Source organism: Canis aureus, chromosome 1, assembly GCF_053574225.1.
Source record: "Canis aureus isolate CA01 chromosome 1, VMU_Caureus_v.1.0, whole genome shotgun sequence".
Lineage (NCBI taxonomy): Eukaryota > Metazoa > Chordata > Mammalia > Carnivora > Canidae > Canis > Canis aureus.
The window spans coordinates 13878854-13896100 of NC_135611.1; the positions used below are offsets into that span (position 1 = coordinate 13878854).

Genomic DNA, 17247 nt, shown 5'->3' on the forward strand with positions numbered 1-17247 from the left:
TTTGCTATGGGATTGTTAAAATGATTGCAGCTACTCTGGAAAACAATTTGACTGTTCCTCAAAATGACAAACAAAAAGACATCATAAGACCTAGCAATCCCATTCCTAGGTATATATATATATACCTAAGAGAAGTTTTGTATCACAAAACTTGTATACAAAATGTCCATAGCAGCATTATTCATAATAGCCAGAAAAAATAGAGATGTTATAAATGTTCATCAGTTGATGAATGGATTAAAAAAATCTGACATATCCAAGTAATAGAATATTACTCAACCATAAAAAGAATAAAATATTGATTCATGCTGTAACTTGGATGAACCTTGAAAATATTGTGCTAAGTTAAAGAGGCCAGATGCAAAAAACTACATATTTTATTATTCCATGTATATGAAATTTCAAATAAAATTTTATAAAGACAGAAAACAAATCAATAGTTGTCTGGGACTGGGGATGGGAATAGGTATAAGGAAAATCTTTTAGGATGGTGGAAGTTTTCCAAAACCGGAGTGTGGTGGTAGATGTACAACTGTAGAAACTTACCAAAATTATTGAATTGTACATTTACAATGTGTGAATTTTATGATAGGTAAATTATAGCTCAATGGAGCTCTTAAAAAATAAATCAGTAATGGGATCTTGTTAAAAACTCAAAAAAAGAGTAGGTCCAACAAAGAGTATCAGCAATAGATTGAGAACCTCTCAAACAGCAACTTCAGGAAAATACTATTTGGTAGTGCTCACAGCTCACTCACAAAATAACCTGAAATTTGTAAATAGGCAAAAAAGAAAGAAAACACTCTTCTAAAAGTCGTTCCAAATATTTATTGTCACTTGAAAAAATTACAGGGTAAAAATACTGATCAGCTCTAATATTTACCTTCTCAAAATCACATTTGTTTCACAATATCAAAATGCTTACACAACTGACAGCAGGTAAAATACTCCGTTAGAAGAGAGGGTGAAAATATGGGACTCCTCTTTGTCTAACACATTGTTTTATTTTGTTCTGGCATGAAGCTTTAATTTATGCTTTGCTAACGTGCTTCTAAATTCTCCTCTCTGCAGTTGGCCACACTGGTGAGAAAGAAAAAAGTAACACATGAATTGAGGAGATTATTGTTTGATTTTATTTGTGCATTATGTCAAACTATTAGAACTAGAGAGACTCCCAGAAACACCAGTCCACAGTCTTTACTCAAGAGTCTGTTTCTCACCAATTAGTGCACAAAGCTATGAGAAGTTGACTTACTTTCAGAAGAAATCAACAGGAGATTACTAATGAGCCTCGATTTAACTCACTTTATACATGGCACAAACTAAAGGACATTTCACTCTCAAAGAGAATCACAAACACACACGCACCCTATTACAGTCATTAAATCACTGATTTTGATGATAAGATTAGAATACAAACAAGTAAAACAATATTTTTAAGATTGGGCTATTTCCATAGTCTAAACAATACTCCAAGGCTGGTTTTCTGCCAAAGCAAAGAGTGTCCTAAGGAGAAGAAAATCTACCAAAGAAGAGGATGCTGTTGGACTCATGGTGCCTAATGAAGAACAGGAAAGGGTGATTGCAATGAAAGTGTTCACAACTCAGCGCTGAGCTGAGGGCAAAGCCCACACTGGTGGCTGCTGTAGACTCTGTGCCTTCCTCGGTTACCACCACAAAGGACCTATGTAGAAACTTCTGTGCCTGCAGCCTGGAGTGTGAGGGCGCCCCGGGAGAGTCAGCTCCACACACACTGAAGGCATCCCCCAGCCCCATGGCTGCCAACACGGCCTCCAGATTGTAACCGTCCTCCACTTCAAACCGGGGCAGGTGCAAGGTCACATTCCTTTCTTCCATGTACCCTGGGTTCGTCCACTCTACTAATTTTTCTGGAGTTATTTGATCTAGAATCTATTAAGAAAAATTAAAAAGGAGGGGAAGGTGGTATGATTATCAATACAAAGTGGAAACACCGTGACACTGATTTGTATCAGTTAGAAATAATTAATTTCAATAAATATAGCCATTTTATTTCACTAGACCCTTGTCTTTAAATAGCAAGCAGGTGACTTATACTTCTTTATTTAAATTATCTGTGTATACATGAAAAGTCAATAGTGTTAAGTGAATTTTTAAAGATGAGAAATAAATTCTTATTCTACCAATCTAATACATATCATGTCATTTTTAACTCTTCCTCTATAGTCTTTTATGAATATATGATATATAATTTATATATATTAAGTTGTATACTTATATGAATTATATATAATTAAAATGTTATGATTAATATACTTTATATTATATGATATATATATTTACATATTTACATTCACCCTGAATGTCCATATTATTTGTTCTAATGTAAACTTTTTCACAGATCTGTATCTCTCCCAAATATCTTCAAACTAATAGATCATGTTTCCATTGAGCTGATAAGTTTTGCCAAATACTCATCTATTCATTTTACAGTCATCTGGTATGTATCCAGCATGATAGATGCTGATAGATACTGTGGATCCCAGCATAACAGTGATGATGATGATGATGATGATGATGATGAATTTTAAACTAGGTATCCTAGTACATTTAATGCAGAAATTCCTGATTTCGTTCAGAAAGGCAATTTTTAGGACACCTCGGTGGCTCAGCAGTTGAGCGTCTGCTCAGGTCGTGATCCCAGGGTCCTGGGATGGAGTCCCACATCCAGCTCCCCACTGGGATCCTGCTTCTCCCTCTGCCTATGTCTCTGCCTCTCTCTCTCTGTGTCTCTCATGAATAAAGAAAGGCAATATTTTTTCTGTTGAATTATTTCCTTAAGGCAATCCCCACAACTGGGATTTGGGGATCAGAGTATGAATACTCTTGAAGCTTTCATACCTACTGTCATTTTGCTGTCCCCAATTTTTCCAATGTATAATGCTGCTAGAGATGTTTTACAGCAACAGAATAGCATCTAGTATTATAATAATATAGTATCTATCATTTATTGAGTGTTTTCCATGTACTGGACCCATTCTAGGTGGTATCTTATTCTAGTTTTAAGTCAAAGGAATTAATCAAGAGCTTCAAGATCAAAGGTCTTAAGTGATTATTATATGTCAGCTTAGGTTCATTCCTGGTTAGAAAAAATTACCATTCTGGTAAGTAATATTGATTATGAAGGGAGATATGTACGTGTAGGGGCAGGGGATACATAGGAAATCCCTGTACCTTTCTCTCAATTCTTCTGTAAGCTCCAAAAGAAAAAAAAAACTTAAAAAGAAATTAAAGGTCCAAGAAAGAAATTCAGGAGCTCTAATAGACTGCTGAACAGGATGCAAAATTTGCTGTATGTGCAAATGCAACTTTCTGGGGAAAAGGTATATAGAGATTAACCATTTCTCAGAATGGTGACTGATCTTTAGGACTCCCATTTGACCTTAAATATTCATTTTAGGTCATCCCCAAATATTTTAGTATGGATTGTTTTCAATAAACCTGATACCATCTTATGCTCCTTTTTAGACATCCATTTATAGCTGCTGCACAGAATGAGAAATATCTTCTGCTTGGCACTGCCAGACACCAGATCCCTATCAGAAGCCCTGTTTCCAGGCTAATCCAGAAACAAGATTTGGGATGCCAAGCCTCGGGAAATAAAAGCAAGATTGGGGAGACGAAAGGTTTTACCTTCTCCAGACCATCTATGTCATTGGGCAGCAGCACAAACATGCTTAGATCATTGTTTTTATATGGAATCCCCAGGATTTTGGCTTGCAAGTCCTCCAGAAAGGTGAAGCTAAAGGAATGGCACTGTGTCATCATTGGCACAGATTTGCTTGTACTCTGCAACAAAGTAACAGACCACGCAATGTCAAAAGAGGCGTAAGACAACAGTTAGCTCACCAAAATAATTAGCTCAACATAAAACAATGCTAAAGATCAGAGCCTCAGAGTCCCCCTTACTATTCACCACGTACACTTGCTCAAATATGACATTAGATTTTACATTCCAGGTGTAAACACATTGCATAAATAAATTAAGGACCATACCTTATTCAGCCAAAATTCCTCCTCCTTGGTGTTTTCTTTCTTAAACTCCCTGTCCCATTGCCCTTTAAAATAAACTATGTTCACCAGCACCAGCTTGGTGAGGCTGTTTAGAGAATCATCTGGAAACAGGTCTTTGATTTTTTCTGCAAACGAACAACAACAAAAATATTGGCCCATCCTCAAAAATCACAAGTGCTATACATGGCAAATATGATGTAGACGGACTTGACTCATCATTAAAAACTCAGCCAGGTCAGCACCTGAAGGCCTTGCCGACAAAATGTTTGCTGCCAGAATCGTAGGGAGGTTCTCACTCTGCCCATCGCCTACTTATCCCACTGGATAAATTGAGGTGTGATGGTTAAGAGTTCGAGCTCTGGATCAGATTGCCTCTGTTAGCATCCAGTTTTGCCTCTTATAGGTTGAGGAATCTCGGGCAAGTTATTTAAGCTGTGCCTCAGTTTCCAAATCTGTAAAACAGGAATAAAACCTGCCTCATAGAATTCTTGCAAGGAAGGAGTAGATGACTTAATATGTGTAAAGCACTTACAACATTATCTGGCTCATAAGAAGCATTCAGTAGGTGTTAGCTGTTATTTTTACTCATTTGATAGAGTTACCTCCCAAAACTTAGAGATTTCTTATATTATTGGAAAAGGAGTTAATGCTTTTGTCTCTGGTTTTAGCCCATTTCACACTGATAATACCTTCAATCAACCCTTTGATAGGCTCTCTTTTTTGTTGCTTTTCAAATTTTGTTTCATTTTTTTTGGACTAAATATGAAGACAAAAAAATGCATTGTGAAATAATAATGTCTTCATGATAACTGGAATTTTTTAAAATGTATTCTGAAACTCTAACACTAAAGTATCAATGATTATTCCCCAAAGTATATTTCCATATTAATAGCACTCTCCAGTATTTCCTGTGCACTTGACTCATAGTAGGGAATAAGGAGGGAGAATGAAGTGAGGGCTCTGTCAAGTTCTCTGCTATGGATGGGGATGAAAAGTGTTATCACCCCTGCATGACACTCAGGTAGAGATGAAGCCTGGGCAGCCCTGGCTGTAGGTAGTAAAGGCAGGTCTTGATGGAAGGAGGCTGAATGTTTCTCATTTGACAAAGAGAAAGAAAACACTCTGTGACATTTCCACTTAGGGACCCAGACTCAGAAAGGAAGGCTCTGATATAAAGGAAAAGATGTGAACCCAACACAGACATGAGTCCAATTTCAGGAGCCCCAGAGATATTGTGATCCACAGCCACGTGCAAATCATTCTCCACTATGTGTTCTACCAAGATGGCTACTGTGGTCCCTCCCTGGTGCCCCTTGGCTCTCCCATTTCCTGAGACCACTCCACCATCTGTAGTGTCTTTTCCTACTCTTCATGCCGTGTCCCACCCTTCTAACCCTGAACAACTTATCTCAAGTCTGCACCCCCAAAAAAGTTTGTGCACTCTGGCATCCCATGCGGTGTCAAGCTCAGGTCTTCTCTCATAGCAGGTACTCAAGAAGTGTATTATGATAAATGACTGATCCATACTCTACCATTTGTTTGGTTTTCAACCCAGGAATTAATCTTCTTTCGACTTTCATCTGCTGCATTTACAAAATCAACAGGTTCCAGAGAAGCATGGTAATATTTTTCCACATAATCTAAGTATTTCTTTAGGAAGAACAGGGAAGGAATAGAAAAAGATTGAAAATTCCATTTATCCATTTCCAACATCTCTAAATAAATGTAATCTCTACATTAAGATGACCGACATTGTTAGCAGGAAACTTTAGAACCTGGGCAAATCACTTTGAGTACTTCCATGCATATTTTTTGCACATGCAACAGGATTGAGGCAAAACTCATTTAGATTGCCAGAATTAAAAACTCCCAAAGGGCCTGGATGTCTGGAGGACAGGCAAAAGGACACACCCAGGGATGTGGGCTGAGCCAGGCAGTCAGCTGGGGCAGCCTCTGGGGCATACAGTCCTAAAAGGGCCATTGGCCATTCACCAATACTACTCACAGATGTGGTGACCGGAGCAAAACTTACTTGAAGGAAGAGGTATGTCTTTTCTCCAAAGAGCCTATTGGCTATTTTTAGTTCATAATCATTAGTGGGTTTGCCTATCTCATTCAAAAACTCTTGGAATTGGTGATGTATCTCTTCTGTCTTGTCAATCTGCAAAATCAAAACACAATATATGTTATATATATTATATGGTATATTCTTACAATAAAGAAAGCTCAAGAAAAGAAAATATTATGAAGAAAATCATGAGGGATGCCTGGGTGGCTCAGCGGTTGACTGTCTGCCTTCCGCTCAGGGCGTGATCCTGGAGTCCCGGGATCGAGTTCCACATCGGACTCCCTGCAACGAGCCTGCTTCTCCCTCTGCCTGTGTCTCTGCCTCTCTCTCCGTGTCTCTCATGAATAAATAAATAAAATCTTTAAAAAAGAAAAAAGAAAGAAAAAAGGAAATCACGAGGAAGAGAAAATACATTTACAGTATTCTGTTATATCTGTCCAAAAAAAAAAAAATCCTGAGACGCCTGGGTGGCTCAATGGTTGAGCATCTGCCTTTGGCTCAGGGCATGATCCCTGATCTGGGGATCAAGTCCCACATCGGGCTCCCTGTGAGGAGCCTGCTTCTCCCTCTGCCTGTGTCTCTGCCTCTGTCTCTGTGTCTCTCATGAATAAACAAAATCTTTAAAAAACAAAACAAAACAAAAATCCTCATCTAAGTGGACCTGTGCCATTCAACCCCATGTTTTTCAAGGGTCAACTGTACATGAATGTCAATGACTAGGAATTTCAAGGCCAGTGGGGTTTCAGGTCCCACTGTCTCTGTTCGACTGTGTGAAATGGGCCAATGTACACTGCTAAGTGGAATAGATATTGGTGTAATCCCTTTGGCAAACAATTTGTTAATATTTAATAAAGTCGAACATACATAAACCCTACCTCCTAGATATATACTGTAGGCCAGTACTGTCCCATAGAAATATAATGCAAGCCTCAAAATGTGAGCCACAAATATAACTTTAAGTTTTCTAGTAATTACATTCTTGGGGCACCTGGGTGGCTCAGACAGTTAAGTGTCTGCCTTCTGCTCAGGTCATGACCCCAGGGTCCTGGAATTGAGCCCTGCATCAGGTTTCCTGCTCAGTGAGGCATCTGCTTCTCCCTCTGTCCCTCCCCTGCTCATTCTCTCTCTTTCAAATAAATAAATTAAATCTAAAAAACAATTACATTCTTAAAAATAAAGAGGAACAGATTAAATCAAATTTAATATTATACTTTATCAAACCAAATCTATCTAGAACATCATTTCAACAAAAACATAATAATTATATATTAATACATAAGTATTAAATATCATTTCAATTAAAATGACATATAAAAATGAGATATTTTACATCTGTGACATTTTTTAAAAATGTATATTTGGTCTCTTTCTCTGGATCCTAAAATTGTAATTTGCTGAGTGATAGGGGTACCAGGAACATTTTTTGTTTTAATATTTGTTCTTTGATCCCAGTTCCTGACACAGAACTCCTAAATCCCTTGGAATTTCCTGGTATAGGAGCATCTTTTGTTCTAATGATACAACTCTTAGTGGGATCCTGAATAGCTTCGAGGTGAGGGCTGGTCACCAGAAAAGACCAAACTGTAATTAGAAGCTTAGGAATTTCCAGCCCCATCTCCCATCCTCCAGGGAAAGAGGGGCTAGAGATGGAGCTCCTAATTTATCATGCCTTTATGATAAAGCTTTCACATAAACCCCTACACTACAGGGTTTAAAGAGCTTCTGGGTTGGGGAACACATCCATGCGCTGGTAGGGGGTGATGTACCCCAAACTCCACAGGGACAGAAGCTCTTGTTCTTGGGACAGTTTGAGACCTCACCCTATATACCTCTTCATCTGACTATTCATTGGTATCCTTTATAGTAAACTAGTGTTTCCCTGAGTTCTGTGGGCCGTTATAGCAAATTATCAAACTTGAGTAGTGGGCAATGTGATCCTCTGATTTGTAGCCAAGTTGGACAGAAGTGTGAGTGTTCTGGGAACCCACTTCCTTGCAACCTGAAATAAGGCAAGTCTTGTAGAATGGAGCCCTTAATGTGTAGGGTCTGCTCTGACTCCAGGCAGTTAATCTCAAAATTGTTTAATGTGAGGGAAAGAATCCACACATTTGTTGTTGGAAGTGTTGTGAGTAGTAAAACAGCTTTCCTTCAACACTATTTTCTCATAAATCTGATGTATATTTGACACTTAGAGCACTTCTCAGTTTGAGCTAGATGTATTTCAAGTACTCTATAGCCAATTCAAAGGCTGCCATATTTAGAAGCTCTGGACGGAGATACTCTCATTCAGGTAAACTACAAGGCTTGTATAAAAAGGGTCATTTGTGGGGCAGCTGGGTGGCTCTGTCAGTTAAGCATCAGCTTTGGCTCAGGTCATGATCCCAGGATCCTGGGATTGAGCCCCACATCAGGCTCCTTTCTCAACAGGGAGTCTACTTCTCCCTCTCCATCTGCCCCTCTTCCTGTTCCGCTCTCTCTGTCAAATAAGTAAATAATCAAAGAAAAGAAGAAGAGTCATTTGTTTGTAATAGAAAGGAAGGACGGAAAAAAGTCACTCATCAACAGGGCAAATGGACCAACAGCCATGAAAATGAATCAAGGAGATCTACAAGTATACACCTAAAATAGATGAATCTTGTAAATACATTCCTGAGCCAAAAATAATCAGGTTGCAAATAATAATTTTTAAAAATACGTGCAATGAAATCATTCCTAAATGGAAATAACAAACCAAGTTCAGGACAATGGAACTTCTTTCAGGAGAGGATGGGGATGTGTTCAAGGAAAGTACTTGGAGGCATCCGCTAATCTGTCAATAGTTTATAACTTATACTGAAGGGGAGAATTAAAGGGTATTCAGAATTGCAGAATTATATAAGAATTCCTACTACTTTTTGTACACAATATCTTAACGTTTTATCTTCAAAATTTTTTTAAAGATTTTATTTATTTGAGAGAGAGAGGGCATGAGTGGGGTCCTAGAGGGGCAGAGGCAGGGAGAGTAGCAGGCTCACCACTGAGCAGGGAGCCTGATGTGGGGCTGGATCCCAGGACCCCGAGATCATGACCTGAGCCAAAGGCAGATGCTTAACTGACTGAGCCACCAGGCACTCCTAACTTCAATTTTTAAAAGCAAGGTTCAGAATACTCTGAATTCATGTGATAATCAAATGTACATCTATCATATTTTTGAGCAGCTCACTCTACTCATCTGTTTTCTCATCTATTGAAAAAGGAGATTAGAGTAGATGACCCTCCAAGAAGGCCCCAATCCTCATATCCTTTCAGTTAGTAATTCTAGTCTTTGTACCTCTGTGGCTCCCAGAAAAGTCCTGAGAAGGGGACATAATTTCTATGCAGAGCTGTACACATTGTGCCCTATACAAAGTTGAAATTCAACCTTCATCCCTATCACCAAGCCAGGAGTGGGCATCTGTCCAAGAGGGGGTTCTTTTTTCTAATTCCCACACAGATTCTGTATGGGCTACATCCTTGGGAGGGAGAGTGCTCTGAGAGTAACCGTGTTCCTTGATTGAGTGGACAGTGGAGCAGCTGTCTGACCCAGTTCTGTTGCACACACTTTGTAAAGAAGCCTGACTCTCCACTCGCCACTGAGCCAGCCAGACAACCTGGCCATGTGGGATTGTGAAATGAACAGCTCATATTGCTGGGAGATTGGAGCCATGATTTTATGAGCGTCTGGGACTGAGCTGCAACTACTGTCAGGCAGATGTGCTCCTCCTGAGGTCTCTAACAATCTCCAGATGCCAGCCCTGACCTACAGACTTCCCCATGTTTGAGCAGATCGTCCTTTAGGCAAGGAATACTACAACCCTAGAGTTGGAAGAGATCCTAAGAAGTCATTGGTCCTATGCTAATATATTTTTGAAATAAAATATCAGCAAGGGGGCTTAAAACAAAAATGGAATGTAGGAACAGTATTGCCTACTACCACCACCATTATTGCTGGGTGAGTCGCCAGTGTGTTCCAGATACTCCACTGACCACTTCATAGAGGCTCAAAGAAAATAACTTGCCCAAAGTAGCATGGCTGTGAAGTGACTGAGTCAGGATTTGAACTCAAATCTGTTCAACTCCTAAATCCATTCACTCCGCCCCAAAGTGGCATTTACATTTAGTCTATGGGCATTTACATCAGAGTGGTCAATGTGCTTTAAAGTCTCAGGGCACGTGGGAGGCTCAGTCAGTTAAGGGTCTGACCCTTGGTTTCAGCTCACATCTGATCTCAGGTTCCGGAGAATGAGCCCCCATGGGGAGCTCTTTCTCTCCCTTTCCATCTGCTTCCCTCTCCTCACCACCACACATGCTCTCTCTCTCTCTCTCTCTCTGTCTCTCTCTTTCAGGTAAATAAGTAAATATTGTTTTTTAAAAAGTTAGTCTCCTCTTAATATTAAGGGTTTATTATTGTATAATACTAGCAACTCTACTTGGATGCAGTGATTGTAATTCCTTAAAAATAAGTGTGAAATATTAGCTCTGTTACACATTTTCCCAGGGAGCCCACATCACAAAGCAGCCAAATCCTGAAGGTAGCAACACATGTCTCCTCACCTCTCTTTCTTCGGTTTTGTTCCTTGAGCTGCCTGTGTCTTTTTCAGAGAAAAGCATCTGGAAGGTACAGAAAATATTGTTTATGATCAGAATAGAGAAACCCTCACACAGAATCAGTCTGAAGACAGCAAAATGTTTGTTAAAGAAACCTCAGTGGTAAACAGGTAACATTTCTCTGTCCTTTCAAAATCTTGCAAAGGTCTTGACTGCCCATTGATCTCACCTACAGTGGTTTATCCATTCATGTATTGACCTTTGATGTCTCATTTATAGCCTAGTGGGGATTTTGCAGCTTCTTCCAGTAGGCTTTGTTCTTCATGCTCCATCTTTAATTATGAGGTTAATGACTTTGGACAAGGCCACTCACTCAGCCCCCGCTCAAAGGAATTTCAAGCACTAGGGAGCAGATAGCATGACAGTACTTGGAGAAGGAGGAGCACTGCCCTAATAGATCTGAAATTGTTCTGTGTCTTCCTATGCATTCATTCTCTGTTGCCAGGCCCCATTTCAAGGTAATGCTAGAGGGCTACCCCCAGAGACATGCTGGACAGCAATGGGAACCTCCTTACCCTCTGCAACTGCATGGCGGTAGCTTCTCGGGCCCCTGGGATGAGCATGCCAATGGCAGCAGAAATGCCCACAGGGGAAAAGAAGATGTTGCCATCATTTATTTTATTCAGCTTTTGGAAGAGATTAAACCCAAAGTGAGTGTATGCTGCACCAAGTGAATCCATGAAGATTCCGGCAAGATCTAGAACAACAACAACCAAAACCAAATAAAAACATTACACTTATTTGAATTGCTTTATGTCACAGGAACCCTTCCTGCTTCTCTTCCTCTCCCTGCATTGATTCAGAAAATAGATATTTTCATCCTCCCAGGGAAAAGTCACTGTTATCTGCTTCTCTGCCTTTTCTTGGCCTTCTCTGTACAGGAGACATGAATCAATCTGGCATCAGCTGGTGTTTCTGTTCTCATTTCTCCAGGCAGCAGGGTTGACGCCTAAATGGTTTTCTTCTCTCTTGTTCTCTGCCAGAGCCTGCCTGCACCTGCCTGCTCGCTGCCTCCTACAGTGTTAATCTCCTCCCTGGCAGACCCAGCTCTGGCCTGCTCCTATCTAACTGTCCAGCTGCTGGCCCTTGACCAGGCCAGGGAAAGGCCTAGGAATCCCCGCTGGCCTCAGGTCCAAGCAATGTTCTCCAATCCAGCCTTAAAATAATGAAGCCAACAGTGGCTCCTTCTGTGATACTTTCTATTTCTCAGGTGATTCTAAATCTAATGCAGAGCGTGGCAGAATGCATTTATTCTCTTACCCCAATCCCTAACTGCATAAAAATTTGACTCTGGGCTGAATTTTCCCTAAAGAGCAAAGATATATATCTTTGCCATGGATTATTAAGCAGGGGAGAGAGTGTTTTCTTTTCTATACTTTTCTATATTGTTTCAGGCTTGTGCCATGAGTTCATACGACTTTTGTTATCTCACACACACAAAAATAATTTTAAAGAGCAGTTAATATTTACAAAAATAAATAAAACACCTATTTTCTTCCCCACCAGCTGTGTTATAACTGATTAATAAAGGCTTGAAGAAAAATCCTAAAACAAGAATGAGATTAACGCAGAATAAAATATTTTGAAAGCCTAAATACTTTGAAGGGGTTACTTTGATGAGCAAGTGCCCATCCCTGCTAAGGCATTCCACATCTGATGTTAAAACTTCCATTTCAACCCCAAATTTCTTTGCAGGGATTCCTTGCAAGTTAATTCAGAAATAAAATTAACTTACTGTCAAACACTATGATGATACATTGTCGTGGCTGTGCAGGCTCTACAGTAAATAAAACCAGCCCAAGGAAAATTGCACAATAAAAGTACTTCTTCAAATCAACAAACATCAGTGTTCTTAAGACACAGAAGGCTTCAGTTGAAACTGAAGAAAGAACTTACCTGGTTTTTGAAGAGGCAGAGGCGGCTTGAGCGAGGAACCAAAAGAAGCATGTGTAACATGAGTTGTTGAGATCTTGAATTTATAGCATTCTCTCTGCCTCTCCCTAGTCATTATCGTTGCAGTTCCAGTGAAACAACCTTTGGTTTCTCAATGACGAATTCCCTAATAAAAATTAGCATGCAAGGTTTATGACAAAACTGAGGATTGGCTTTTCTGTTTCTTCCACTCATGGTCATGAATTTATGCATTTGCTGTCAGCAATGGTTTTGTGTACTCAAAAAGGCTGTGCCTTATGACATAGAGAAATAGAGCTTAAATTTTAACTTCTCCAAAATCCATTAAAAAGGATCTTGGAGGCTGAAGCATAAAGACATAAAAATCAACCAAACAGCAAAATAAAACTAAAAGCAGGAGCTCAACCCAGGACCAAAATGGCCAAGTCGAATGAATTATGACTGAGGTGGAGAGATTGTAAAAGGGCCTTCATCCCCAGTAATCTTGGGGATCCCCTGGAAAGAATTGTTTGGAGCACTGGTTCTCCACCTTGGATACACACTCAGGTCTCCTGGGAAACAAAAAAAACAAAAACATTGCCCAAGCCTTACCACAGACAACTAAATCAGTAAAGAAGCAGACATCAGAATTTTTATCACCCCAGGTGATTATGATGTACTGACAAGGTTGGAAACCACTGGTTTATAGCCTGACAGAGAGCAAAATTAATGCATACTTACCGTGGATGTACAAGGTTGTGTCCTGACAAACCCAGTCTCTGAAATAAAGCTAATTTAGCAGTTAGCAGTTGCATTACTTTGAGATGCCAAATGCAAAGAAGAAAATGAAAGAAAACTGTTTTGCTAGAAAAGAACCAGAAAAATTAGTAAGAAAAATTTGGGCAGGCAGCTAAACACACACACACATACACACACACACACACACACACACACACACCACTCTTGTTCTTAAGCATTCTTTCCATGAATTATGAAAGCTCTCATTTTAGTTGACTCAGTAAACATTTCTTGAGAGTCTACTCTGTGCCAAACACTGGGCTAAGGACCAATAATTCATAAACATCCAACAAGCTTACTGATTTCAGGAAAACAACACTATTTCTGAAATTTAAAAAACTCAATAAAAAATTACACCTTCAAATTCCAGTTTTTCCTGTTAATCTTGAAACATTCCTACTGTCTCTACTAGTCCATTAAAGAAACACTGCTTGCTACTAGGTATTTATCCAAAGGATACAAACATAGTGATTTGAAGGGGCACCTGCGTCCCAGTGTTTATAGCAGTAACATCCACAATTGCAAAAATATGGAAAGAGCCCAGATGTCCATTGACAGATGAATGGATAAAGACTATGTAGCATATATACATATATATACGCATATATATATGTATGGAATATTACTCAGCTATCAATGGAATATTATCAAATGAAATGGAATTTGGAATATTACTGAGCTATCAAAAAGAATGAAATCTTGCCATTTGCAACAATGTGGATGGCTCTAGAGGTTGTTATGCTAAGCTAAATAAGTCAATCAGAGAAAGACAAATACCATGTGATTTAACTCATGTGGAATTTAAGAAACAAAACAGATGAATTTAGGAAAAGGGAAGGAAAACTAAAATAAGAGGAAAACACTGAGGAAGGCAAAGCATAAGGGGCTTAACTATAGAGAATAAATTGAAGGTTGCTGGATGGGAGGGGGTAGGGGGATGGGGTATCTGGATGATGGACATTAAGAAGGTCATGTGATGTCACGAACACTGGGTATTGTACACAACTGATGAATCACTCAGCTCTACTCTGAAACTAATAATATACTATATGTTAATTAAATTGAATTGAAATTTAAAAATTTTTCAAAAGAAACAGTGTTTGGATTATTCTCAGCTTTAGTCTTGGATAAAGGGTGTGAAGATTTGTCATTGTTGCCAAGAAACAAATCCCAGAAGGACACTTGAGCTCTTCCCTCTCACCTGCATGACTACTGAAGGAAGCAATTCAGTGATGCACCTTCTAAGGGCATGGGTAATGTCTGTGCCAATCTCAACAGTCAATTTGCTTTCTGTTTTTTTTTTTAATATTGTGATTACAGGTCTTTAAGCAAACTCAAAACAGTACTTAATTAATTCTTCTTTCTCATTGTCACTGGAAGATACACCAATTGAGTAAGGTTTGGAAAGAATCAGCACTTGGTTATGGAGTTAACCCTGGATGCCACTGAAATGATGCTATTTTTTTAAAATGATGTGAAATCTTTGAGTTGGCAATAATGCTCTATGTTTGAACATCCCTATCAGTATATGTCTTCTGATTGCTTTCTCTGTGACCCAGACCCTCTGGTGTGTCGCTCAGCTACCTCCACAAGCCCTTTACTTTTTCCTAAGGCATTTCCTCTACCAGGCCCTTTACAGGGAATTCTGGTTTTCCCCTGAGGTCCACACACCCCATAGTCTTCCCTGGGACACCCACTCATATCTTGGAATCAGGAAGTAAGGTCCCTATGCCTAGTCTCCTACTCTTGCTCCTTCAAAAGCTCTTCTTCCTTCAATCACCTTGTGATCCCTTTAGAGATTTACCCCCTTTTTGCCCGCCCCAACCATATCTCCCTCCATCTACCATGTCACACATTCAAGGTCTTCCTGTCTGCTCTAACCCTATCACCCCTCTATATATTTTCCCAGTCCATGCTGGGACATCTCCCAATTTCCTGACCCTCTCCTTCCTTCTCCTCTATGATCCACATACATGGTCCCACTGTGAGTGTCATCACTGCCAAGAACAGCTCCTGCTGGAAATCACCAAACTCCGAAATTCCCCCTTCCAGTTACAAATTCTCATCCTTGTTCTTAAACCTAATTTTCAACGTCATCACAGCTGTCAATCATTGGGCCCTTCCCTAACTTTCTATCTCAGTCCCTTCCTCCCAGTATCAAAACTGTCCCAAAGGTAGAAAATACATTGACAATTAGAAACTGTAAAAGTGGGGGATTCCTGGGTGGCTCAGTGGTTCAGCACCTGCCTTTGGCCCAGGGCGTGATCCTGGAGTCCCGGGATCGAGTCCCACATCGGGCTCCCTGCATGGAGCCTGCTTCTCCCTCTGCCTGTGTCTCTGCCTCTCTCTCTCTCTCTCTCTCTCTCTCATGAATAAATAAATAAAATCTAAAAAAAAAACTGTAAAAGTGGTTCCACTGCTTCTGAGCGAGGACATGAAAATGATTAAGTCCTGAACCAGAGTACTCGTGGACTCCCCACCATCCCAAGTTTTGGCACAACCTTTGCACATCTGTGACTGACACTGCATGTGACCCTTTTCTTCTCCAAGCCTATAATGTAATGGTTGCTACTGGGTCCCAACCAGATTCCCTTTGCCAGCCAGTGCTCCTGGGACCCAGGTGCTGGTTTGGTTGACAATTCAAATGAGAGCCAGCAGCACACCACCCCCAGCCTGGGCACACTTCAGCTATAACCCACTGGCATAAGGATATCAAAGGGCAGGATAGCTCCATTGCATCAAAATAGGACTCATTTTGTGGTGTAACTTGTCCTCCAGAGCTTCAGCTATAGGATCACAGTGAATCCAATCTCTAGCTGAGATCTCATGAATGATGAACAGGTTTCCCTTCCCTGTCCTGCTTCTTTCAAGGAAACCCTCTCCTGCCCTCCCTACCCAAAAAAATTCCCACAAGAATCCCCGTCTGCAGCACCATGTCTAGGGATGTTGACCAAGACCATATGTCTTCATATTTAGTCCAAGCTCCCTCATTGTTTTTGCTTTCTAAACATTCCTTGGCAATTCTTGCACATACTCCCCTTTAGATGAACTTTTCCACCAGTGTACCAAGGCCTATGAAAATTCTCCTGGGAATTCAGATTGGGAACTGTATAATTGATACATCCATGTGGGAGAAATTGTTGTCTTCACATACTGAGCCAGAAATATGTTCATCTTACATGTCCCTCAGTAGAGTTTATAGATAGAAAGGAATGGAGAAATAGAGATGGAAGAGCAGTTTTGTCTTTGTGATCAAAAATGAAACAAGTATGACCACTATCCCTGCTCCCATTCGAAATTGAACCAAGCCTGGAGGGAAAGAATAGGGGGAAAAGAAGAATTCAGCAAATGTAATAAAGCAATTGAATACTTACTTAATTAAGTTTCAAGACCCAAAACGAAATAAAATTATCATTCACAGAGGAATTGACATGTACATTATAAGAATTTAAAAGTGAGTTTGGGGATCCCTGGGTGGCGCAGCGGTTTGGCGCCTGCCTTTGGCCCAGGGCGCGATCCTGGAGACCCGGGATCGAAGCCCACGTCGGGCTCCCGGTGCATGGAGCCTGCTTCTCCCTCTGCCTGTGTCTCTGCTTCTCTCTCTCTCTCTCTCTGTGAGACTATCATAAATAAATAAAAATCTTAAAAAAATGTTTAAAAGTGAGTTTGGAGGGATCCCTGGGTGGCGCAGCGGTTTGGCGCCTGCCTTTGGCCCAGCTTGTGATCCTGGAGACCTGGGATCGAATCCCACGTTGACTCCCGGTGCATGGAGCCTGCTTCTCCCGCTACCCGTGTCTCTGCCTCTCTCTCTC

General features: G+C 40.3%; 1 protein-coding gene across 1 annotated transcript; it reads right to left on the reverse strand.

The window, feature by feature from the left end:
- Positions 1 to 805: 805 nt before the first annotated feature.
- Positions 806 to 13172, reverse strand: SERPINB13 (serpin family B member 13). The gene is made up of 8 exons (XM_077889153.1): positions 12644 to 13172; positions 11263 to 11444; positions 10694 to 10750; positions 6086 to 6214; positions 5586 to 5703; positions 4036 to 4178; positions 3673 to 3828; positions 806 to 1911 (listed from the first exon to the last, which is right to left on the reverse strand). The coding sequence occupies exons 1-8, from the start codon at positions 12753 to 12755 to the stop codon at positions 1507 to 1509; spliced, it is 1302 nt and encodes a 433-aa protein (XP_077745279.1). The 5' UTR covers positions 12756 to 13172; the 3' UTR covers positions 806 to 1506.
- Between the last annotated feature and the right edge of the window lie 4075 nt (positions 13173 to 17247).

Excerpts from the sequence above, each read along its gene's own strand:
- SERPINB13 (XM_077889153.1), bottom strand. The coding sequence starts at position 12,755 with ATGACTAGGGAGAGGCAGAGAGAATGCTATAAATTCAAGATCTCAACA. Across the intron at positions 10,751-11,262 it reads CCGCCATGCAGTTGCAGAGG|ATGCTTTTCTCTGAAAAAGA; the intron begins GTAAGGAGGTTC and ends TGTACCTTCCAG. Across the intron at positions 5,704-6,085 it reads AGACATACCTCTTCCTTCAA|AAATACTTAGATTATGTGGA; the intron begins GTAAGTTTTGCT and ends TTCTTCCTAAAG.